The following is a 26,529-nucleotide window of genomic DNA, read 5'->3' on the forward strand; positions in this document are numbered from 1 at the left end:
TAATAGTAAGGAATAAAGAATTGTAAGCCGCTTATTATCTTAAATAGTTTATTCGCTTGTTAAACAATACAGTTGTTATTTTTAAAGAATCAGACTTTGTCATTATTACAACAAAGGGTCAATGAATATAACCCATCCTAACCCCTGGACTAATTTAGATGATTACTGGAATCTTGAGACCCCTCAGGGAGTTGTGGTTTTCCTGGTGGGTGTAATTCTATTCATTATATTAGTCATCCTTTGGAAACCCCAATTGTAATGTCTCGGGCCCTTCCCTATCAGGCTCCTCCCGAGGACTGCCCCAACCCTAGGGGGCGTTACAGGCTTGAGGGTAGATTTCTGATCGTTCATGAGAAGGCCCACAGAACAGAAGGTTTGTCTGGTGATGTTTACCATAGTGAGTGTTTCCGCTGGTGAACGGCCCTTGAAGAAACACTCATCTAGGTGAGGGAAGATTACTACCCCCTTTTGATGTAGGTGTACTGCTACTGCCAGCAAGGTTTCAGAAAATACCCTTACAGACATTGAAAGTCTGAAAGACAAAACCTGATACTGAAAATGGTCCCCACCTATGGTAAATCATAGGAATCTCCAGTGGGCATGATTAATAGTAATATGAAAATAGGCATTCTGCAGGTTGAGAGATGCAAACCAGTTGCCTTTGTCTCAAGAAGGGATTATGGAGGCAAGGGTTACCATTCTGAATTGCTGTTCTGGAGATAACTATTTAAATTTTGAAGATCTAGTAGGGGTCATCACCCACTTATTTTTCTTCTGAGTAGGAAGTAGTGAGAATAAAACTCTCTTCCCTTGAACTCAGTTGGTACCTTCTCCACAGCTCTGACAGAAAGAAGATGATCGACTTTGCTTCTCAACAAAGTCTGATGAAAGGGGTCCCTGAAAAGGGATGGTGTGGGATGGGTGGTGTGTTTAATGGAAAGGAAGGAGATGGCATAACCTGATGAAGTTATCTCTAAAACCCATTGCTCTGATGTGATTGTCAACCACTGGTCAAAGAAAGGTCTGAGTCTGTGACAGAAAATGGGTATTGATGGAAAAGTGGTCGAGGCAAAGGCAACAGTCTTGTGGCTCTCAACTGAGGAGTCAAATCTGCTGTGTATTAGCTGGTTGAGACTGGTTACAAACATACTGGTTTCAGCATCTCTGAAGCCTCTTCTGAGATCGGAATTGGTCAAAACCCTGCTATTGAGACTGATGATGCTGTCTGGCAAATGGGTAGTCACACCATCATCACACTCATATGGTGAGTAGTGTCAGTGACAGTATGGGAGTATCAGAGAGGTAGCCATGTTAGTCTGTAGTTTCAAGAACAACAAGAAGTCTTGTGGCACCTTATAGACTAATAGATATTTTGGAGCATAAGCTTTCGTGGGAGTCTCTACCCGAGTGGAGGACTTTGTCTGTTTTTCAGCAAAGAGTTTTAATTTGTTGAATGGTAAGTCCTCCACTTTGTTTTGCAGGTCCCATTTGTAACCAGGAGGTTCTGCACATCACAACCACTGTAGCCATGGACCTGGTGGCAGTATCCGCGACATCCAGTGCAATTTAGAGGCCTGTCTTAGAGGATTCGTATCCCTCTTGGACAATCGCCTTACGTATGGGCTTGTAGGAGTCCAGAAGTTGGTCCATGAGAGTAGTCAATTTAGTATAAAATTGTCAAAGTCATGATGAGAGGTGTCCTTATATGTGTGTGTGTTCCTGATTTGTGGGGTCTTTGATCAATGTTGTGCACCATCCACGATTACAGTTAGGTTGGGGATGTGTAAAAAGGAATTCCATACCTTTTGAGGGAACAAACTACTTCCTGTCCATCTTTGTTTGTTGGTGGGGCCGAAGAAGGCATTTGCCAAATATCATTGGCTGCTTCTGGTATAGTGTCATCCAAGGTCATAGGTTCTTGAGAAGGTGTGTTTGTTTTCCTGTACCTCAGTAAGTTGGACCTCTTGGCTTGGAACAGCCCTTTTAAATAGCTCCTGAAATTGTCCAAGATCATCCAGGAGAGAAATGTTGCCCAGAAAAACTGCCTCATCTGGGAAAGAAGAGGAAATGTCCTTTGGGCAAGTGTCTGGCGGGGTATCTTCCAGCTCCAAGATTGGTGCCGCCTCAAACTCAGAATGTGAGTACTGCGGGGATAGAGTTTTGGAGACAGGAGGACAGTTAGCAGGCAAGGAAGGAGCGAGTGGTTCCTGTGTAGCTCTGCATGGGTAAGGTGACCATTTGGAAGAGCTCAGTCCATAGGAATGGTAGTAGTGAGATGTGTGATGGCAGCAGTCATCATAGTGGTGACACAGTCTATCTGCTAAGGAGCATTGTGATAAGTAATGACACATGTAGTCATGCCAGCGTTGCACTCGAGGAAATAGGGAATGGTAAGAACGCCTGTATGAAACCCTTGATGAAGGTGGAGGTGACAGAGAGATGTTCCTGGAATGATGCTAACCACATTCCAGTTCCTCCACAAAGGGAGACGGTGGTCATAGATCAGGTGAGGGTGGGGAACCAAGCTGTCCTGCAGCATGAGAGGGCAAAACAGGTGACCATGGTGCCAGAGGTGAAGGTGACGGTACCGGAGAGAAAACTGGTGAAGGCATATCTGGTGTAGAGTTGCAGTGCCTCTTGGATTGGGTGACTGCTTTCTTTGGTGCCAAAGGGGTATATGACGCACTTGGTGCTGAGATCTGTGGTGCCATATAGGTCTGTGGTGCCAAGATGATTGGCGCCAGTGAGGCCAATGTCAGTGTCATTGTAGTCAGTGTCAGTGCCAAAGTAGTCAGTACTGTTGACTTGGTTACTGTAGTTAATGCTGGAGTTACTTTTGATTCTGGTTGACTCCATGCTGTCAGCACTCAAGAATCCGGCTTTTTGCTCTTCAGCGCTGTCGTCACCTTCGACCGAGAAAGGACGGTGCCAGAAGCCTCAGATTTACTAGCATTGCTTACCCTGCTATCTAAAAGGGATGGCAGGGACCTGGTGGGTGATGGTCTCATCTTTGTTGAAGAAATTGAGCCTGGTGACAAGGCTCTTCATTTCTGGGTGGCAGCATTGTTTGAGCCCACTTGTGATTCTGAAGGCTGCAGGGCTTTATTGAACAGAATCATCTTGAGCTAGATTTCTGTTCTGGTGGGACCTCAACAAAAGTTTTGAACAATGAGGGCGCTTCTGAGACACGTGCGCTTTGCCCAAGTAATGAATGCAAGGAGTGGCCATTGGAGGCCGGCACTGCCTCATGGCATGAGTCACACTTTTTGAAGCTGGGGGAAGCAGGCATTTTGCCGAGTCCATCTTCTATTCTATTTTTTTTTTTTTGCCATAGCAGTTGAATGTTTGAAGAGAACATTTTGACACAAAAAAAGGAGCTACAAACTGCTAAAATCTTTAATAATGAAGTAATTTTTTTTGTTTTTAAAATGATGAACGATTAACTAATGCTAACTAATTAACTAACTAAACTAATTGGAGAACTATACAACAATTATTTCAAAGGAAAATAACTCTGAGGAGAATGGTTAGCTCCGTCTATGGCCAGGGTGCCTGAAAGTAACTGGCTGGAGCCAGACGGTGCACATAATTAAAAGGGTGCGAATGGAGTGAGACGCTAACCATGCATGCACGGTCTGGCTGACTATGACTATCAAAATCTCTGATCTCTGGTGTCAGGATGGGGCCCGACATCAACAGTGGAGCACCCACAGAGACATCACTCAAAGAAGAAGACCGCACTGCTCTAGTGTAGATATAGCCTAAAAGAAACAACAAGAACAGGAGAATATGGATAGGGGAGCACAAAGAAAGAATGAGAGAGTCTTAGTCTGCATGAGACCAATACACAAGCTCCAAAACTGTTGTCAGATTCTATGTGGGAATCACAGCAAAAACAAATGACCACTGAAATCAGTGGAAGTGCTGTAGGGGTACCAGATTCAGAATGTAGACCTAAGTCTTTAGATTTTTCACTGCCAAAAACCAGAGTTCAATGCAAACTTTTTAAAAGTCCCTTAATTGCCCACACACTTAATTCTGAACAAACAAAAAAAATAAAGTTCTATCACTCCTTTTTATCCTTACCTGACAATCTCATTATTCACAGAGATAGCTTCCAGATATTTCTTCAGTGCATAGTAATTATGGATATATTTTCGGATATAATAACCGCGCCATCTTTTCTGAATCTAGAAGAAATATATTTTTACTTTAGTATATTTCATGCAATATAGTAGCAAAAACAGTTTGTAATACTCTTTATGAAATACAAGAGTTTCAAAGGTTGATGGTGCTTTAAAAAGTGACAGCATACATACATGCAAATTTGTCTTTCCATTACTAAAGTGAGGGCGAGAAGTAATTATTGTACTAAAACTGAAGCATGAATTAAATATTAAATGCAAATATTATTAGAGATGTTATTAAGAGTTGAGTGATTATGAGTTTAGTGCTTTAAGTTAATGCCTGCATTTGGGGTGTGGCATGGAGAAGAGACTTGTAGAGGTTCCCAAAGTCATTACACCTAGTGGCACAGGTCCTTTAAGTGGGATAGGAAGTACATCAAGAAGGCCATGGCTACACTAGCAAGTTCTTTCAAAATTCATTTAGAAAGCAGGGTATCTTTTGAAACATCCTGTGGAACGTCTACACACAAAATGCCTTCTTTCGAAAGTACTTTCAAAAGAATGCGGCCTGCCTTTCAAAATCACTCTTCCATTCCCCTTTCAGGAAGAGTGTCTACTTTCAAAACACTCTTTCAAAAGAAAATGTGTGTAGATGCTCCGCGGGCTGCTCTTTCCAAAGAGCAGTCCACCATGGCAATGGCCAGCACTCCTGGAGCGCTATGCTTCCTGTGTCTGGATGCATTTAAAGTCCCAAGGACCAAGAAACTCCATGGCAGGAAGCTGAGTGTGTGTGAGCAGCAACAGGGACGTGAGCCTGCAGCAGCATGTCCTCCAGCTGCCCTATGAGGCATCCAAGGCAGCCAAAGGACCCATGGCCAGCAGCCAGAATCCCTGTGGCACCTAGGGACCCACCACCAAGTTGGGGAAAAGCTCCCAGGAGCCCAGCCAGGGCAGTGAGAAAAAGGCTCCATTGTGGTCAGAGCCAGAGCTGCAGGACCTCCTCGGCCTGTGCGGGGACAAGGTCCTGCTCCAGACCACAGGTCAGCGTCAGAATTCTACCGCTTTCACTAACCTCTCTGCTGGCCTTACTATTCGTTAACACCCTCTCACCCTGCACCCTGGACCAGGTGAGGTCAGAAGTTAAGGAACTGAGGCAGGCCCTACTGCAAAGCCAGGGAAGCAGTGGGCCACTCAGGGGCAGTGCCCATAAGCTGCCCCCACTACAAGGAGCTGGATGGCCTCCTCAAGGTGATGAAAGCAGCCCCCCCCACAGCAAAGGTGCTAGACACTGCAGTGCCACAGCAGGATCCCAAGGCAGAGCAGGACAACATGCCGGTACCCTCGGACATGACCCCTCACCACCAGCTGGAGCAGGAGCTGGAGCCCCCACCAGTGAGGATGATGGGTTCAAAATGGGATGCTTGTGATTGTGATCCCATCAGCAACATCCAGCTAGGCATTCTCCACCCAGGCCTCCCCTGAGTGCCTCAAGGGACCCTCAGGTAGGCACTGGGCATTTTGTACACCCTGGGTGTGGGGGTTGGGGAGTGCCTGCCTCTGCTGTAGCCAGCAGTGGGCCGCCCACATGGTTCCCAGCCACAGGCAAGATGCACGCTGGACAGCTGTGTACCCTGGCCCAAACAGAGGGCCACGCATGGCTCTCAGCACCTGCTCCCATGAACAGTGCCACAAGCCACACATCTGGGGAGGAATGGTGGGGGCATACTGTGGCCAGTGCACTCCCCACCCATGCATGGACCCCTCAGTGCCCAGGACAGAAGGGAGCTGGCCATAGGGGTTGGGGGCCATGGCCCCCGGGGCCAGTCCTGGGACTGATGAGTTGTCTCTCTCTCCCCTTCTGTCTCCACATCTCCACCATCCAGTGGCTGAGCAAGCCCTGTCCATCTACAACGGAGCTCCGCGGCAGCTGGCCAGGGGGCTAGAATAACCCCATCCCCAATGCTCGCGTGGGTCTGCGGCAGGAGGCCACACCACCACCCCACGGAGGAGGAAACTGCCACCACCACCACCCACACAGGTGCCTGCAGGGAGAAAAATAGCATCCTGCAGGAGTGGCTGGCAATGGAACAGGTGGCCTGGGATGCCCTTGATGCCCTCACCAAAGCCATGACCACCCACCTGTCCCAAGCTCCTGCTCCCTTGTCAGGCATCCCCGCAGCCACCCCCTGCAGCCCCCACCCTATGACCACCAATGTAAATATTACCCTCACCCCCTCAATGTAAATAGTTCTTCCCCAAACGGTCCCATATGTAAATAGTTACCTTTTTGTTAACAAGTTTTACAGATGTTTCCAATTTTTCAGTAAATAGTTTATTTTTCACCACTCCCATGTCCCATATAAATGGTGGGGAAGCAGTTGGGTGTGGTGTGATGAAGTGGGGCATGTGGGAATTTTTTCTCCCTGGTTAGAAGGCATGCATTTCCTGATGCCCTGTAGTTATCTGCAGTTTCCCTAGGTTTCACTCGACAGCATCAGGGCATAAACATAACGGCTGCGTCTACACGTGCACGCTACTTCGAAGTAGCGGCAGTAACTTCGAAATAGCGCCCGTCACGTCTACACGTGTTGGGCGCTATTTCGAAGTTGAAATCGACGTTAGGCGGCGAGACGTCGAAGTCGCTAACCCCATGAGCGGATGGGAATAGCGCCCTACTTCGACGTTCAACATCGAAGTAGGGACGTGTAGACGATCCGCGTCCCGCAACATCGAAATAGCGGGGTCCTCCATGGCGGCCATCAGCTGGGGGGTTGAGAGATACTCTCTCTCCAGCCCTTGCGGGGCTCTGTGGTCACCGTGGGCAGCAGCCCTTAGCCCAGGGCTTCTGGCTGCTGCTGCTGCAGCTGGGGGTCCGTGCTGCATATACAGGGTCTGCAACTAGTTGTTGGCTCTGTGTATCTTGCACTGTTTAATGAAAGTGTGTCTGGGAGGGGCCCTTTAAGGGAGCGGCTTGCTGTTGAGTCCGCCCCGTGACCCTGTCTGCAGCTGTGCCTGGCTCCCTTATTTCGATGTGTGCTACTTTGCCGTGTAGACGTTCCCTCGCTGTGCCTATTTCGATGTTGGGCTGAGCAACGTCGAAGTTGAACATCGACGTTGCCAGCCCTGGAGGACGTGTAGACGTTATTCATCAAAATAGTCTATTTCGATGTCGCAACATCGAAATAAGCTATTTCGAAGTTGGGTGCACGTGTAGACGTAGCCAACATGAGCTCACAGGTGACATATTTGTTCCCTGGGAAACAGGATAAAGGGCGGGTAGGTGGAGCCTGGGAGTCTGAATTGGAACTGAGCATTGGAAGGCAGTCAGCCTAGGCTGGGGGAAAGGGACAAAAGGGGGACCAAGGCCCTGGCTTGGGGCTTCCCCTTGGGGCACCTCTCCTCAAATGGTTTGGACTGACTGTTTCTGGTTGCTGAACGGACATCTCTGTACCATGCTGCATCCCTGCTGCCTAATAAATCTTCTGGTCCACCTCCTGAGTGAGAGTCATTTCTGGCTGTGGATGGGGTGCAGTGCTCAGGAACCCCTGAACCCCATCACGGGGGGTATGTAGGAGGGAATCGGGGCGGGGGTGCTTGGGAAAGGGCCAATGAGGCCCCTGAGTGAAGGCCTCCCAGAAGGCCTCTCTCACCCTCACTCTGTCCCAGTGACCTGGTGACACGAGGCAGCAGCCAGGGACTCATAGCCGGGACCAGCCTTGGCAGCCCATCGCTGCATGAAAACCTTATACTTCCTCACCACAATATTGTGGAGAGCACAGCATGCCCCCATGATGGCAGGGATGTTGTGGAGGCTGCCCTCCAGCTGTGTGAGGAGGCACTGAAAGCACCCCTTCAGGCGCCCAAATGCCCACTCAATGGTGTTGCGGGCATGGTTGAGGTTGGCATTGAACAAGTCCTGGCTGGAGTCCGGGTGGCCTGTGTAGGCCCACATGAGTCATGGGTGCAGGGAGTAAGTGGTGTTGGTCACAATGCAGGGGACATGATGACATCCTTGACTGGGAGGTCCCATGGGGGGATATGGGTACACTCCTGAATCCTGCGCCCGAGCCATGAGTTTCTGAATACCTGGGCATTGTGGGCCTGGCCCAACCAGCCCACACACATGTCCATACACCATCCTTTGGCATCTATGAAGACCTGGAGCCCCTCAGAGTGGTACCCCTTCCAGCTGACATAACCGCCTGCACTGTGTTGCGGGGCCTGGATGGCAATATGGATCTCATCCAGCATGCCAAATCAGCTGGGGAATCCCAGCTCAGTGAATCTCTTGATGGTGGCATCAAGGTCCCCAAAGCAGACAACTAGGACAGGAGGATGCTGTTTATCACCCTGATGACTTGCATGTGATGGAGGGCAAATGCACCAATAAGCGCATGGCAGGGTGCTCTGAGCCCCTTGGTCCCCCTCCCATGTCCCCTCCCTGAAGTGGATGTGTGACCTCGGCATGGCTTACTTATGTAATGATGCCCCAATGGTTGCTTTGCTCACCACAAACTGGTGCCTTACTGACTGGTTGCTGTTCAGGGTGGCCAGCTTCCAGATGGCGATGGCGACCCTCTTCTCCAGGGGGACTGTGGGCCACATCCATGTGTCTTAGTACTGGAGGACTGGGGCGAGCCAATGGCATAGCTCCCGAAACGTCTGCTTGGTTATGCACACGTTCTGGAGCCAGCGGTCATCATCCCAGTCCCCCATGATGAGCTGGTCCCACCACTCAGTGCTGGTGGGATAGCTCCACAAGTGCCATCTGGAGGGGGCATGGGCATTGCCCCCTGGAGGCGGCCTGCAGGAAGGCTGCTAGGTGATTGGCTGTCTGGAGCCACTGGAGGATGGCAGCAAGCAATGTGGCGAGCAGGCTAACCACAGCCTCAAAGAGTTCCCATTGGGGAGCTGCTGGGCATCCACTGGGGTACCCGTAGTGGCTCTACTGTGCCCAGTTCTGTGCAAGGGGTGAGCTGTGCTGTGGACAGCCTGGCAGCCTTCAGCATGTGCATGGTGAGGGCGTTGGGGAGGGGCCCTTTAAGGGAGCTGGCTGTGGCCCCGGAAGGGCTTGTCAGCCTGCGATCCTGTCCGTAGTGTTTCCTGCTCTGGTCTTTTGAAAAAAGCACCTGGGACTGTGTGGCCACTCTCTTTTGAAAGGGGAGACCACTCTATCGAATGAGTGGATCAAAAGTCCAATCAGCTTTTTGTGTATAGCTGCTCTTTTTCGAAAGGCAATCTTCTGGATGGTAGGTTCTGAAAGCTTGCTTTTTGAAAGAGCACTGTAGTGTAGCCGCAGCCGAGGTGGTCTCTGTTACACTCATTTACAGAGTGTGGTATGCACTTCTTATTGCATCACCTCAGCTATACTCCACTCTCAGCTGTGCACTCTGGCCTGATCCTAAGCCCAAAGAAATTAGGAGACTTCACTAACTTCAATGGCCTTTTAAGCAGGCTCACTAGGAAGTTTCTGGTAGCACTGCATGTGCTGCAGTTCCCTGGTTCCCATTATCCTGCCAGGTGCTGATCACGTACTCTACTCATTATTATTCAGAAGCAAAACAGTATAGGGATATTTGTTAAGAGATTAGTCATAGTATTTTCATAGAATGCTATCCGTCCAACAAAACTGATAAGAATTATGTTGAAAAAAGGACAAGTAAAATTTCTTACGTCTAAATAATTATCTTAACGTAATCTGTTTAATTAATACATTATATTAGGTCACATGGTCTTCCTAATTTGGCATCAGGAGGACAGGATACATAGCTCTATGCATTTTAAATTTTAAGGCCCAATTCTGATTAGAATTTTTGGAGAATTTAAAAACAACAATAAGGCTCAAACTAGCTCTGCTGCATAATTCTGACCACGGTGACTTTGAAACGATTCTTTTTAATCACTTTGGCTGTGTCTACACTTACTAAAAACTTTGAAATGGACATGCTAATGGCCAAATTAAGAATACTAATGAGGCACTGAAATGCATATTCCACGCCTCATTAGCATGCCCCGGGCCATGGCACTTCGAAAGTACCACAGTTCGCTTGCCTGCAGCTCATCCACACAGGGGTCCTTTTCGAAAGGACTCCGCCAAAATCGAAATCCCCTTATTCCGAATAAGGGGGTTTTGATGTTAGTGGGGTCCCCCATGTAGACAAGCCACGGCATGCTGGCGGCATGCTAATGAGGTGCTGAATATGCATTTCAGCATCTCATTAGTATTCTTGGATTTGGCCATTAGCATGTCCATTTCGAAGTTTTTTGTAAGTGTAGACACGGCCTTTATTTTTAACACTGTATCTGTTCCTTTGGGAATGGAAGTAAGAAGTAATTATCAACAGAGTTACAATAATTTTTATAATTTCTGTTGCTGACAACTGAAAACCAAATAAATTCTTATGTGGACATGCAGAGACATGGAGGAATCATTTTGTGCCTCCCCTATTCAGGGGATGTGGGGACCAGTGCAGAGGACAGTTCCCACTCCACATTTTCTTTCCTGTACTATATATCAGTAAATCATTGCATCTTTTCTTATGCTGTTTTCTCCATCAGTTTCCTCTTTCCCTCCTCTTTCCCTTTTCCCCTTAAGTAACTCTCTCCCTACACAACATTCTCTATTTCCTTTGTTTTATTTTCTGTCAACTTTCTTCTCTTGTTTCTTCTAAGATCTCTCTCTAGATATGACACTTCTCATTTCTAACTTATCATTCTGAGCCTTATATCACAGTTTTATATCACTTGCACACCTCACTTACGTCCCAAAACCCATTCCCATAGCCTAAACTCCACACATGCAGGGCTGAGAAATATTACTAGACATCCAAGAGCCAAAGGGCTAAATATATTAGCTGAAGTGCAAAAGAATGAGGTCCCACGGTCCAGGAGTATTATGCTGGTGAGAAACTACTCCCCAGGTACCGGAAGAGGTTTCTGGGACTGATATAATGGATGCATTCCTGATCCTCCTTGAAAACTCTCTGCCTAACAACAGCCAGTAAAAATTTGAACACCTCTGTTCAGTTACCAAAAACAAGGAGACAGACTTCTCTTTTTTTGTTACCTTTGCCCCTCTTACTCCACACTCAACTTACTGCTGCAAGGACAGGTGAGTCCTGTCTGCTGCTCCACCCTTCTTCAGACTTTTGACTGTTGCCATGTGAGAGGGAGGGACAAAGGTGGACAGGTTTCTACTAGCTTTCTTTCTGCCCTCTTGATACTTCGAAAAGGCATCTTTTCTCCTCTACCCATCATTCAGCCTCTGCTCTAAATAACTCCAAGGCCTAATTCTCACAGTACTACCAAGCAGTCAGTATCTATTCAGCCCATATGACTCTGAAGAGCAAAAATGAAAACTGACAAAAATTGTAACAATTTTCATTTAGCTGCCATTTAGCAAAGCTCTGAACAATATTAGTGGCATGGAAAAGATGGTTACTTCACTCCTGTAACTGTTCTTTGAAATGTATTGCTCACGCCTATTGCATGCTAGGTGTGTGCATACCCACATGGCTGGTTATGAGAGATTTTTCCCTTTGTGGTATCTGTAAAGTTAGTTCTAGCACTCACAAGAGTCCTGAGCTCTTGCATTGACAGCCCCATGTCTTCTAAGTTCCTTCTTGCTATTGACTACAACACTGGAGCAGGAGGGTGGGCTATGGAACAGATATGAGCATCTCAGAGAACAATTAGTAAAGGCACCTTTGAGTCTTTGCTCATGTCATTTTGATGTTAGGTGACTCATAAGCAGTATCCCCAGAGTTCTCAGATGTGCAATCTGCAACACTGGTCTGCCAAAGCTGGTGTTAGGGTATCCACTGAGCAACCCTACACCCTCATGAAATGGGAAGTAATGATCACTGGAGAAAACACCTTTGCCTGCTACTACTTACTAGACTTTAGTAAGACATTTGATACAGTCTTGCATGATATTCGTATCAATAAACTAGGCAAATACAACTCAGATGGGGCTACTATAAGGTGGGTGCAAAACTGGCTGGATAAGCATACTCAGAGATTAATTATTAATGGTTCTCAATCCTGCTGGAAAGTTATAACAAGTGGGGTTCTGCAGGGGTCTGTTTTGGGACGAGTTCTGTTCAGTATCTTCATCAACGATTTAGATATTGGCATAGAAAGTATGCTTATTAAGTCTGCAGATGATAACAACCTGGGAGGGGTTACGACTGCTTTGGAGGGATAAGGTCATAATTCAAAATGATCTGGACAAACTGCAGAAATGGTCTGCGGTACACAGCATAAAGTTTAATAAAGACAAATGCAACGTGCTCCACTTGGGAAGGAACAATCAGATTCACACAAAAAGAATGGGAAGCAACTGCCTAGGAAGGAGTATGGCAGAAAGGGATCTAGGGGTTATAGTGGACCACAAGCTAAATATGAACCAACAGAGTGATGCTGTTCCAAAAAAAAGCAAACATGATTCTGGGATGCCTTAACAGATGTGTTGTGAGCAAGACATGAGAAATCATTCTTCCCCTCTACTCTGCGCTGGTTAGGCCTCAGTTGGAGTGCTGTGTTCAGTTCTGGGCACTGCATTTCAAGAAAGATGTGGAGAAATTGGAGAGGGTCCAGAAAAGAGCAACAAGAATGATCAAAGGTCGAGAGAACATGACCTATGAAGGAAGGCTGAAAGAACTGGGCTTGTTTAGTTTGGAAAAGAGAAGACTGAGGTGGGGACATGATAGCAGTTTTCAGGTATATAAAAGGGTGTCATAAGCTGTGTCTACACGTGCACGCTACTTCGAAGTAGCGGCACGAACTTCGAAATAGCGCCCGTCGCGGCTACACGCGTCGGGCGCTATTTCGAAGTTAACTTCGACGTTAGGCGGCGAGACGTCGAAGTCGCTAACCTCATGAGGGGATTGGAATAGCGCCCTACTTCGACGTTCAACATCGAAGTAGGGACCGTGTAGACGATCCACGTCCCGCAACATCGAAATTGCCGGGTCCTCCATGGCGGCCATCAGCTGGGGGGTTGAGAGATGCTCTCTCTCCAGCCCCTGCGGGGCTCTATGGTCACCGTGGGCAGCAGCCCTTAGCCCAGGGCTTCTGGCTGCTGCTGCGGCAGCTGGGGATCCATGCTGCAGGCACAGGGTCTGCAACCAGTTGTAGGCTCTGTGTATCTTGTGTTGTATAGTGAAACTGTGTCTGGGAGGGGCCCTTTAAGGGAGCGGCTTGCTGTTGAGTCCGCCCTGTGAGCCTGTCTGCAGCTGTGCCTGGCACCCTTATTTCGATGTGTGCTACTTTGGCGTGTAGACGTTCCCTCGCAGCGCCTATTTCGATGTGGTGCCGCGCAACGTCGAAGTTGAATATCGACATTGCCAGCCCTGGAGGACGTGTAGACGTTATCTATTTCGATGTTGCTACATCGAAATAGGCTATTTCGATGTAGGCTTCACGTGTAGACGTAGCCATAAGGAGGAGGGAGAAAACTTGTTGTTCTTGGCCTCTGAGGATAGAACAAGAAGCAGTGGGCTTAAACAGCGGCAAAGGAGGTTTAGGTTGGACATTAGGAAAAAGTTCCCAACTGTCAGGGTGGTCAAACACTGGAATAAATTGCCTATGGAGGTTGTGGAATCTCCATCTCTGGAAATATGTAAGAACAGGTTAGATAAATGTCTGTCAGGGATGGTCTAGACAGTACTTGGTCCTGCCATGAGGGCAGGGGGTTGGACTTGATGACCTCTCGAGGTCCCTTCCAGTCCTAGTATTCTATCGTTCTATGATTCCACTCCTAACAGAACATAATGCAGGCTACTATACAAGATTAGATTCTCTGGGACAAGATTGGCAGCCTTTTGATTCTCTCCACTACTGCTACAAAGAGCTGTGTTAACTTGAGAAAAGATTCAGTTATTTCAAGGAAGGCCAGCCTTCCTAACATCCAAAGTATGCAGCTCTTTTCTGAAAGGGAAGAAAGAGAGCAGTACTGGAAACAACATAGCACTGGGGGATCACTCTGCACTGAGGCTGATGTACTTGGTGCGGAGTTCAAGGGCCCAGCTCCAAGGCCAAATAGAAGGCAACTGCCATTGATACGGCCTTCAAATGAATGTCTGTGTCTTTGAATGTGCAAGACCTAAAGGCCTTGCAAATCCTACACTCTTCCTAGATGTGAGCTTTCCGGAGGTACTGTAGGCAGCTTGGATGTGGGCTGTTCACTGGCATGAGCTTGTTACTGGCAGCACACAGTCTGAAACCCAGGGGATGGGTTATGCCCCATCTTGGGGGAACATCCCAGATGGAACCACTAACTAAATAAGGAAAGGTCTACACTAGGGGAGAATATCAATGAAACAGACACAACTGCAACTACATCAATTGGATATCTGGAGTTGAGATACCTTACATCCATTTTCTGTGCTGTCCTTAGAACGGGAAGTTGACAGGAGAAGCTCTCCCATCAACTTCCATTACTCCTCACAACCTCAAGGAGTACCAGAGTCGACAGGGGTGCCCTTAACTTTTGATTTAGTGGGTCCTTCCTAGATCCACTAAAACAAATCCTGAAGGATGGAGCTCTGGAGCATTGACTCTCTGGTGATTATAGACAAGCGTCTCACAACTATGTAATTACCAGTAATATTAACTGTTTATATACAAATCAGTTCAAGCAAGTCCACAGACAATAGATTAGGCAACTTGCAAATGCTCCAGCGATTGTTCTGGAGGGGAAAAAAAAGCAGCTGAGATGGCATGGCAGTGTCCCTTAAGCCAGTGCATGAGTATGGGGATCTAAGCTGTCGCAGAAGTGAGTTATCTATGTCAATGGAAGACACTCTTCTATCAGCAGATTGACATCTTCACTAAAGTGATACAAAGGCACAACTCCATCAGTACAGTAAACCCTCGATTTTGTGGACCCCAATTTAGCAGACTGCAGGAACAACAGACAATCCTATTGTTCCTGAAGTCTGTTGGTGTCCGTAAAATCCTGGGGCCACCCCCTCACAAAAAAGAGTTAAGGGACTGACCGCTGCTGCTTAGATGAGCTGCCTTCTCCTCTGGCAGAGCCACATACAGCCAGAGCTGCCTCGCCACATGCAGCTGGAGGGACCTCTTACATGCTCCACCCTGGTGAGAGGAGCACATGGCGGCTCCTTCAGCTGCACACCGTGAGGCAGCTCCAGCATGTGGCAGGCTCCAGCACTTCTGGCTCCAGCAGCCACAGTCTGGTGAGGCCTCAGCTTTTTAGGGGGTAGGGGGCACTGGGGTTGCAGGAGCCTAGTGGGGGTGAGTGAGTAGAAAAACCCTTGGATTTAATGGACTTTTGAGATTAACAAATAACCCTTCCACCATTAGTCCATTAAATTGAGGGTTTACTGTACAGCTTTTTAGGTATAGACTTTCCCTGAAAAGGCATGATTCATGTTTGAACACTGTTCTCAGTCATCAAAAAGGCTAGAAACATTATTTTAAATGAAAGCAGATATTATGCTTCAGTTAATGATACTTGCCCAGGAAAGTTTTCTTCTCACCATAGACAAGTAAACTTTTTCAAACCATGTAATCAGAGCTAGATGAATTTTTGTCCAAAAAAGTCAAATCTGCCTTTCAGCAAAACACTCAACTGAAATATTTTGTTAATTTGTATTGAATTCATCAAACTGTTTCAATAGAAAAACTCAAACAAATGTGAAAAAACAAATGTTTCATTTTGACATTTCTGAAACAAAAAAGCTAAATGTTTAATTTAATATGACTTTTTGTTTCTAAATTTACTTAAACTGTATTTTTTAAACAAAAGTTTAAAACCTAAAAACCCCATTTCCTTTTGGGTCAAGTGAAACATTTCTTTTGATTGAAAGGATTTTTTAACTTCTCCCACTTCATCTTCCCCGCTTCCCTTTCCCTCCCCTGCCCTTTGGGATTTTTTGGTTTGGTGGAAGTTGTGAAAAATGTTCATTTTAGATTGACCCAAAATGAATTATGTTTTGGTACACACAGTAAACCAATTCAGCTTTGGAATATGTTGCCTAGGGAAGTGGTAGAATCTCCATCCCTAGAGGTTTTTATGTCCTGGCTTAACATAGTCATGACCGGGATGACTTAGCTGGGGTTGATCCTGCTTGGGGCAGGGGGCTGGACTCGATGACCTCTTGAGGTCCCTCCAGCTCTGTGATTCTATGATTCATGATTGTATGCTTCTATTTGTAATATTATATATAGGCATCCACAACTACGTACATATCCTGTGACTTCAAGAAATGTGTAGTCGGTCTTACTCCTGAAAGTCTTTGGGTTTAACTTGCTCTCTAGCTACTAAAAACATAAGTGCTTTACTGTTATCTTTCCCACTCTTACATCCCCACCCTTCTTTGTTTGCTCCATCCACTTGGGCCATTGTGTCTTCGGAGTCCATAGTTTGGACTATTAGGCAATGTTCTAATACAACACAATAAGTGACTAATTAAGCTGCATGGTGTGACAAAAATCAAGTATTAGGCATAGTCCTCCCCACAGGTTGAACCTCTCTTGTCTGGCACACTTGGGCCCTGAAGGGTGTCAGACATGAGAATTTCCTGCATGATGGGAGGTCAATATTTTCTAGCATGTTACCAACACTTCCACTGTTCACTGGGCTCTTAGAAGACATTTAGGGGTAAATTACATGCTCAGTAAACAGCACGAAACACAGAGCCAGGACTGGAGGCTGTAAAGAAACTTTATGGTGCCACAGGAAACTTGGTCACACACATGATAAGTGGTCATCTAGCTAACTAAAATCATGCCAGATTATGGAGTTTGCTGGATGAGAGTTCCAAATAAGAGAGATTCAGCCTGTAGTAACTCACATTCACTTTCTTATACACAAGCATGCAGAGGAGAAAAAAAAAGGCGAAACTCCAAATTAGTTTGCTCCAGGATCAAGCTCTTTAAAGTATTTTTTGTCAAAATTTAAAGACAAATTGTTTAATCTTGGCCCTCCCGGAATATATGTTCTAGGAATTCATAGTAAGTGTCAAATTCTGCTCTCTAATACACCATTATATATTCAGGGTAACTCCATGGACTTCAATGGGAGTACTCTGGATATACAGTATTGTAAATGAAAGCAAACTAGATTTCAAAGTTTGTAATGCTCTGATTCCATTTTCCCAGTTCTGCATATTAGAGGCCACATGAAGGCATGAATGTATATAATACAAGCTGTTTAGAGAATAAGTTATATCTACATTTTACCCAGAGGTTCTGTTTATATTAAACTTTACTACAGGTGCACATCCCTTATCCAGCATGCTCGGTACCTGACAGATCCTGAACAAGAGAATTTGCCTGACAAAGTGGGGTCCAGGGCTTCTGCACCCAGACAGCCTTGTGCTCTGGGGCTACTGCAGCCCCCGTCTCCAGCCTCCCTCCCACATGACTCTGGCTCCAGCCTGGGCTCCCAGGGGCTGCCACAGAGCTCTGGCCAGCCACTACCCCCCAGCTGCCATGGGGCTACCAGGGGCTTCAGCTCTGGCTCTTATGCTACTGCATGGCAAACGGGGACCTGGGCTCCTAGCCCTGTGCTGCTGCAGGGTAGATGGGGGCTCGAGCTCCTGGCACCACTGGGGCTTCTGCACCAGCCTGGTACTCTTGTCCTGTTGCTGAATGAGAGACTACTGAATTTGAGAGGTGTAACCCATATGTAAAAATTGCTGAAAATTTTGTTACTGTGAGAGCACGCTGTATTTTAAGATTATATTGTTTTTTAATTCCAAGGATGAATGTTTTAACACTTCTAAAAAGACAACTGTGTATGCCCTTCAAAGTAATTAGCAAGTTTCAACAGTGATTGGTACAAAACAATTATTGTCATTGATCAGTACCAAACAGATAATTTTAAACAAAGTCATTGTGTGCTCAGCAGATTACAGCTTGTTAACAGGCAAGTTCTAAATGACCTCGTAAGCTAGTCAAATCAATGATGCATATTCCTCATTAAGTAACATCAAAATGTAAGTGGTCTTATAAATAATGTTTATTTTAAGCAGTAAAACAAATGGCAAAACCTTGATATATCAAAAGCCATCTGCTCATGGAGATTTTATTATTATTATTATAATATTTTGAGGGGATTACTTTGGCAGCTGAAAATTCAGACACCTTAAATTGTCAAAACAGAATGAGAATAATATATCGCAGCCAATATGCAAAAAGTAAAATTGATTCATGGAAAATAAATGCAGAATGATAAACTTATATTTTAAAACATTTCTGAATAAAATTGTTTTTAAGGAGAAGAGAGAAAGAAAATAGTAGATAGGGCCAAACAATCCAGAGAGATGGATACCTGGGATAGCTACTGAACATGATCTCTCTGAGTATACCTTAGCATTGAATGTTACCGCTACTACTGGGCTACGTTTAGATGGGGTGCTGTTGCCAGCAGCTCATGCAAATGAGGGCACTTGACAATGTAAATGACTGCTTATTTGCATAGCTGCACACCTCATTTGCATGCTCACGCGAGATCACTGTCCCAGCAGAGGCTTCTGTAGGTACAAAACAAGCTGTGTAGATGGGGTTCTGTTGGCGAAAACCCCACTTATCAGCAGCCCCTATTCCTCATTTAGGAATGATTCAGCAGCACCCCGTGTAGATGGAGCCTTGCAGTTCTAGGTCTTTTCCTAAATCAGCCAATGGAAATGTAACAAACTAGTCTGACAGAGTTATGAGGCAAGATACTGCTGGTATGCAAGACGTTAAGACCATGAGTCACATTTCATTTTTAATCTAACCTTGCTTTTAAAGTCAAGTAATTGTAAATCAGGCCTTAGAGCAGCAATCCCTAAACACAACAGATCTTATTCTCCACTGGCCTGCATCTTGTGTAGATATTTATACCTGTACAAAGTGAGGACAAACGGGCATAAAAATCTACCATATCAAATTGGTAGCATTTCGCATTTGTTTGGATAGGTATGCAATGCAGTCTCTCAGCCAGTGTTTGTAAATTAATGGAAACAAAGGATGCAAATTGGTATACATGCACTGAAGACAATGACTTTGCAAACTGAGGCCTAGTCTATACTAGGGGATAAAAATCAAATTTAAGGGTCTTTGGTTGAGTTCATAAACCATCAGTCTTCACCACAATGCTCAATAAGTCAGTTTTAAGGGGCTCTTAAGGTTGACTTTTGTACTCTTGATTTCACCAGGACTAACGCCAAAAATCGATTTGTCAATGTCAACTTATGCAAGTACAGACAGCAGTGTTATTAAAATTGACTTTATTAGCCTCTGAAGGTATCCCACAATGCCTCCCCAATGTGTCCTTTCTGGTCAACGCTTCACCTCTGCTGCTCTCCAGGTGAGCATGAAGTAGGTGACAGGAAGCAGGGTGTCATCAGACCAGGAATTTTGAATTAATTTATTTTCCTCTCTGGCCAGCATGGCAAGCAGATATCAGGAGCACACCTACTAACTATGAGTTCAGGGGGTCTAAAAAGAGCCCCAGCACAGAGCCATCAGGTGATCCAGGACCTCATCACTGTGTGGAGGGATGAATCTGTCTGCATGCAGCTCAAAAACAGCAAAAGAAATGCCAACATTTATGTGAAGAGATTGCAAGGCATGATTCAGAGGGTGTATACCAAGGATACTCAGCAGTGCTACATTAAAATAAAGGAGCTCAGGCAGAATTACCAAAAGACCAAAGAAACTAATGGTCAGTCTGGGTCGTCTCACCAAAAAACGCCGCTATTATGATGAGCTGCATGTTATTCTGAGGAAAGATTCAACCTTGTCCCCCAAAAAACGCATGGACTCCTCAGTATGTGTTGCTCAGCAGACTTCTGCCAGCAGCAAGGATGTTGAAGCGGGGTCTGAGGTGGTGGATGAGGAAAAGGTGGATGACAGCAGGGTGCACTCTAATGGAGAAGCTGATCCTACAAGCCAGGACATATTTATCACTGTGGAGCCAGTCCTCTTATCTCAGGAGGTTTTGGAGGCAAACTGGGATGCTGGAGCAGGCACTTCTGGTAACTATGGTTTTTTCCTGCTGATAACAGTATAGTACAATCGTTGGGGTGTGGGGAGGTCTATGCCCATTTTCCTTAGAATTGCTTGTTAATATTTCTGGTGATGGAGCACTAATCCTGTTTGGACATCTCGTTGAAGGTCTTAAACAGGCAGTTTTGGATGCTTCTCATGAAATTTTTGGGGAGACCTGACTTACTCCTACTTCCATGGTAAGACACCTTTCTGTGCCAAGCCACCAGAAAGTAATCTGGAGACACAGCACCACAGAGCATTCTTGCATATTTTTCAGCCTTGTACCTGGACAGCATGAGCATTCTTTCCTTATCCCTTTTCTTATTCTGAGGAGGCCGATGTCTCCTTTGGTAATCTAAAATACATGGGAAGTTTCATGAGTCACTGCAGTGACTTTTAATTATTTTTTGCCTGTGACCCAGTGCAGAGCAACACTCATGAAGCCTGACTGGCTTTTAAATCATGGCTTGGCAAGCCTCCACTGCTCTCAGGGCTGGTGCAGGCAATTGGACCCTGCCCTGGTTCACGTGCATGCCTGCAGTGACTTTTAATGATTTTTTAAGTTCCGGAGCAGCCTGCTTTTAAATCAAGGATCTGCTTTAAGAAGCCCATGTGGCAAGCCCTCCCACCACACTGGGCTGGTGGAAACAGGACACGTGGCACCACCACCCCGTGCTCAGTGCCATGCCCATTCAAATGGCAAAAGAGTCACTTCCACATTATCTTTTCCCCTTGAACCAAAGATAGCTTGTCATTGTCTTCAAAGTAAATGTCAGCTGCAGAAGAGCTTGAATTCTTCTGCTTGGATTCATGCACTCTTCAGCCTTCAGGGTACACATAGTGACCTTGCCATGGCCATATGATCTTCCATAGACAGCCATTCATTCTGTCAGTATGGCTTCTGAGTAAAGATAAAAATGTTGCTATTGACAATGTCCTCAATATTTCAACATTTTTAAAGAGGAATTCACCTTGCAAGGAGTTACAGAACTGGTACCCACCCCCCAGTGAAGTGACATTACCCCAAATGCATAGGAAAAAGAGCCATCAGGGGCTCATGGCTGAGCATTTTGAAGCGGCAGGAAAAGAATGACTGGCTGCCTCCCAGGAAAGACAGGGTATGAAAAAATGGAGGAAAAGCATGATGGACAATCAGAATAAAATGCATACTACCGTTCTGTCTCTAATAACCAGGCAGATGGAGATAATGGAAGCAATACCTGAAAGAATGCTCTACACCCACTACAGAGTACATGCCCCATTTCATGCCTTTTTTTCTCTATTCAGTCCCCTCTCCTGGTTGGGGCTCTGCATCACTGATCCAATCCATGCCTCCCCACTTGAGATCTCTCTCCACACATTCAGTCCTCTCCCCTTGTCAGGGCCCCAGAACAAGAGGGGAAAGATCACAGAGATCCCTGCAGTCCACTCTTAGAGAATCACCATCCAGCAGAAGGCTAACATTCCAACAACCATGACTTTATTATCCTTTTGTTTTCTCTACACTCATCACTCTGCCATTAGGGTTCCCCAAATAAAAACATTTTAGGTCAGAAAAAGAAAGTTTTGTTTGTTGGTTAGTGTACTTTGAGGTCCATGCTTTGGGGTTGGGTGTGGTGGTGAGGGTTGTCATGCAGTTGGAGGCAGTTTCATAAAGAGTAAGGAAACAGCAGGGTGTATGTGGGGGGATAGCACTTAATGGCAGGAGATTCATCAGCCTACATGCTGATTCATAATCAAGGCATCCCTGATTTTCAATACATCTTTCTGTGCTCTCCTGATTGTCTTTGTGTCCAGTTGCTGATAATTACTGGCCAGGAGATCTGCATCTGCCCCCGCACATGCCAGCATGAAATTCTCCCCACCCCCTTAACTGCACAAATATTATGAAGAATACAAGAGGCCCCAATGACAAGAGTAATGTTTTCATCATGGAGGTCTAAGTGGGTCAGAAGGCACGTAAACCTGGCTTTTAAATGGCCAAAGGCACATTATACCACCATTCTGCACCTGCTCAGACTGTAGTTGAGGAGTTCATTACTGGAGTCCAGGGTGCCCCTGTATAGCTTCATGAGCCAAGGGAGCAAGGGGTAAGCAGGATCACCAAGAATCACTATGGGCATTTTCACGTCCCCAGTGTTGATAAGAAAATACCACTCTGGAGCCTTCTAAACAGACCAGAATTTCTAAAGATTCACATACTATGCACCCTTCCCAACCACCTCACGTTGATGTTGGTGAAATCACCTTTGTGATTAACCAACACCTGCAACACGATAGAGAAGTACCCCTTGTGGTTAATGCACTCCAAGGTCTGGTGATCCGGTGCCAGGGTGGAGAGGTGCATTCCATCTATTGCTCCACCACAGTTGGGGAACCACATGGCAGCAGAACCATCCACTGTGTCCTGCACATTCCCCAGAGTCACTGTCTTTCGCAGGAGAAGATTAGTTATCACCTTGGTTACTTGGATGACAACAGCCCCCACTGTAGATTTGCCCACTCCAAATTGATTTCCCACTGACCGGCAGCTTTCTGATGTTACAAACTTACACAAAGCAATTGCCACATGCTTCTCAACTGTTAATGTAGGTCTCATTGTGGTATTGCTGTACTTCAGGGCAGGAGATAGCAATTCACAAAGTTCCATGAAAGTGGCCTTACGCTTGTCTAAGTTTTGCAGCTGCTGCTGATTGCCCCATGCCTGCAAAACAATGCAGTACCCCCAGTCTGAGCTGGTTTCACAGATCCAGAACCTGCACTCCATGGTGTACAACATATCCAGTGCAGCCATGAACTCCATGTTCCTCCTCTCCCAATCTTGATGTGCGTTAATGCCCCCAACTGAACGCACTCATTCTCCAGGGGAATTAAGTTGAGAATATACTGTGCTGTAGTGTGAGAAGTCAGCATAAAACACTGTGCAAAATATTGAAGCATCTGTGGATTCATGTTATCCTTTATAATGGTGTGCGGCAGGCAATGTAAATGCACTGTGGGATATTGACATCAGACACCATAGGCTTAGACACCCAGAACCACTTTTGGTGACTTTTTCCCCAAGAGACACTGGCACAGAGATCCCCAAATGCAATGGGGCTGTAGGGAATGTGGGACAGATGCCCACAATATACTGCTGCCACAGTCGAACTAGGCAATTCAATGGGGACACACTAAGTTGACTTCGTGAGCAGGTGTTGACACTTTATAAACTTTATAAAATCTAGTGTTAAAGTCAGCTTTAATGAATTTGACTTTATTGCCAAGTGTAGACATACCCTGAGATCAACTGAGAATCTGATTTAGTATTTTTGTTATAAAGGTACAGGGAAAAAGTTTTGTTTTATGCTGTATATCAGAAGACCTATTCTTTTATCTTGGAGTTTTGCACAAGTATATCTGATCTGAGTATGTAACAGTTTCAGAAACCTGGGAATGCTCCAAGAGACATAGGATTGTTATCCGAGCTTATTTACGAATTCTGTGCTTTTCCACTAAATTCAACTGCACGAAACATAACAGCATTTAGCTCACTGTAGAATACTTTTTAAACACTTATTAACCAAGCAATAAACTAAAACAAAATATGTATTTCTGGGCAATTGCAGCTTACTCACAATGGGGGTAGGATAGGTCGCTAAGAAATTTCAACACCTTTGATATATAGCAAAGGTGAGATTCTGTGCTCTATCTTTGAAAGAATCAACACAGAACTCTCAGTCCAGAGGAAGAGAGGTCTAAGTTGGTTTAAGTCAGTGTTTCTCAACCAGTAGTATAAGTACCATTGGGGGGGTACACCAAGATCTTCCAGGGGCTACATCAACTCCTCTAGATATTTACCACATTTTACAACAGGCTACATACAAAAACATTAGTAAAGTCAGTACAATCTAAAAGTTCATCAGACAATGACTTGTTTCTACTGCTTTATATGCCTTATGCTGTCTCTATTCCAATTCATTTATTTGATAATAAGATGGTAGAAAGTCAGCAAGTTTTCAGTACATGCTGAACAGCTCTCATCCAGTACCCTCGGCACCTGACCGGTGCCAGATAAGAGAATTTGCCAGAACACAGAAGGTCAATATTTTCTAGCACATTACCTGCTGGAGATTGAACTACACCAGCAACCTTAGGGTTTCTTTAGATCAGGGCTGACACACATTAACAGCGGCTTTATGAGAGAAGCTTGCAACATCACTGATCATTTACCTGTTCTGTGCTAAGGCTAGCAATCCAGAACCTTTCAAAAGCACTAAAATTCATGACGGTGCATAAAGTCCTCTATGTGGAGTACCAACAAAATTCAAAAGAATAAGAATTCTGTATCTCCTCCTACTCTGTAACTAAAAATGGAGGAGGAGGGAAGACTTACATAGTACATTAGGAAGTTATTGTTTCTAAGCACTTCTGTAGGATATCTAGAAATATGCCATATACATTATTAAAATTTCATCAGAATTTGTAACAAAACAAAACAGCAGTCACGTAGCACTTTAAAGACTAACAAAATACTTAAGTGCTACATGACTGCTGTTTTGTTTTGTTAGAATACAGACTAACATGGCTACCTCTCGGTTACTAATCAACATTTGTCTCGATAGCTTCGACCAGCTGAAAGAGAGGTTTAGAAGGATATCCATATTGATTGATTTTGAAGAATAATGTTACAAGTATTCACTTTTTCTTAGTTTTTGATCTGTATTCCTGCAGCATAAAGATGAAGTTTGTGACCACTGTCTGCGTACCACTGCCTCTCAGAGATACCCAATTAAAAAAGAGGAGCTGGTACTCATCCGGCTCTCTGCCCCACCCTGCCCATCCCATGGCTTGGGCTGCCAAGGTGTGCCGGTACTCAGTACCGGCAAGCAGCAGCACCAAAAAAGCACTGGTTACAAATACGGCTAATTTGGTAGCCAAAGTTAGATAAGTAAGAGAAAAGAAATACACAACAATTAAAATGTAAAAAGATGTTTTTACATATGAAACAGTCAGACATATAACAAACTTAGAATATACTAAGGTTTTCAACTAGGCAAAATCTAGCTAAAAATTAACCATCCTTGAAAGCGTTATGTACTATTGATGTCTAGTCCATTGAATTCTTTCCTGACTGCTTAAAACCACAATGTTATTAAAACAAACATTCTTGCTGTTGATATAAGTTTATTTTAATTGGGACAAATGTACTTTGCAAATGGATTCAATCAGATGCCCTATCAATGTGTGGGGGGTAACGTGTCTTATGAACATTAAATTATTGAAATTCATAAAAGTTGAAGTATGGCCGTGGCTAATATGACATACTGTTATGTTATCTAATGATACAAACATGCATGGAAGATCTAGTTTATTCCAAGAGAATAGAACATAAAAGTTAAAGATGTTATAAACATAGGTATCATAACAGGATTTGGGAGAGTCAGAGAGTGTCATAGTTTATAAAGATGGGAACTCATTTTATGTTTGTACATTCACACACACATATACATGTATATGTGTGGGTTGCTTTTGGCATGTTTATCTTTTATCACCATATGTTAAAAGATACAAGAATTTATACACAAATGTCTTAAATTTAGCAGTAATTTTAAAATACCACCATGATTAATTTGCGTAACTTTAACTATCTACTATTTCCTCAGCTTTACAATCAGCATATCAATCAAGTTTATATATTTTGGTTTGCTCATTTTATTAAAAGCAAATTCGGAGCACAATTGACTTTTCATTTGTTTAACAAGTGAAGAAATATTTACCCTGACAGCCATTTCATTGTAGAAATTCATCTTCATAATAAAATATGCTGTCTGTGAATCAAGAAAAAAAAGATGGCATACATTTCAGTTACACAAAGACAGTGCTCTTATTTTTACATATAAAAGATAAGAATCTTTATACATAATACATAATAAGAGTTCTAGGCTTAGAGAGAATAAAATGAAACTTCATATTGAAGAGATAGGCTTCCTAATACATAATGCAGGCTTAACCAGAAAAATCTATGGTAGTCAAACTAGGAGCTAATGGAGATATATGATCATAAAATGCTCTCCGCTGAGTTTGATAATCAATGGTGCTCTACTGAGAGTAGAATAACAAAGCAGAAATATTCACAAGTGCTGGTGACATGTAGTATTATATGATTTATTCACTGGGGTTCTTTTAGCCAAAACTCACAGAAACATAAAAGGAATTCATATTTCAAGACGTCTGGTTTAATGAAAAATTCAAAGAAATGCTGTCTTCCGTTGAAATCATTCAAGGATACGGATGCGGCGATGGAGCAAAATTGTGCCTTCCAACCATCTGTACTAAATGTTATGTACTTAGCTGTCTCCTGAGTAATTCTCGGAATTTTGTTTCATTTAATATTCATTTTAACATCATAAGATCA

The 26,529-nt window shown here is 44.7% G+C and overlaps 1 protein-coding gene and 1 long non-coding RNA gene across 2 annotated transcripts in view; one reads left to right on the forward strand and one right to left on the reverse strand.

Annotated features, from left to right (window-relative positions):
* The window catches only part of SPATA17 (spermatogenesis associated 17), a 178,195-nt gene that overhangs the window by 121,978 nt on the left and 29,688 nt on the right, over positions 1-26,529 (reverse strand). The window contains exons 4-5 of the mRNA XM_074988612.1: positions 25,892-25,942; positions 4,087-4,190 (exon numbers count right to left, since the gene is read on the reverse strand). Coding sequence (XP_074844713.1) covers positions 4,087-4,190; positions 25,892-25,942 — 155 coding nt within the window. The remainder of the gene's footprint in view (positions 1-4,086; positions 4,191-25,891; positions 25,943-26,529) is intronic.
* Positions 1-26,529, forward strand: part of LOC142010302 (uncharacterized) — a 59,862-nt gene that overhangs the window by 31,364 nt on the left and 1,969 nt on the right. The gene's annotated exons all lie outside the window — the stretch shown is intronic.

Source organism: Carettochelys insculpta, chromosome 3, assembly GCF_033958435.1.
Source record: "Carettochelys insculpta isolate YL-2023 chromosome 3, ASM3395843v1, whole genome shotgun sequence".
Taxonomy (NCBI): Eukaryota; Metazoa; Chordata; order Testudines; family Carettochelyidae; genus Carettochelys; species Carettochelys insculpta.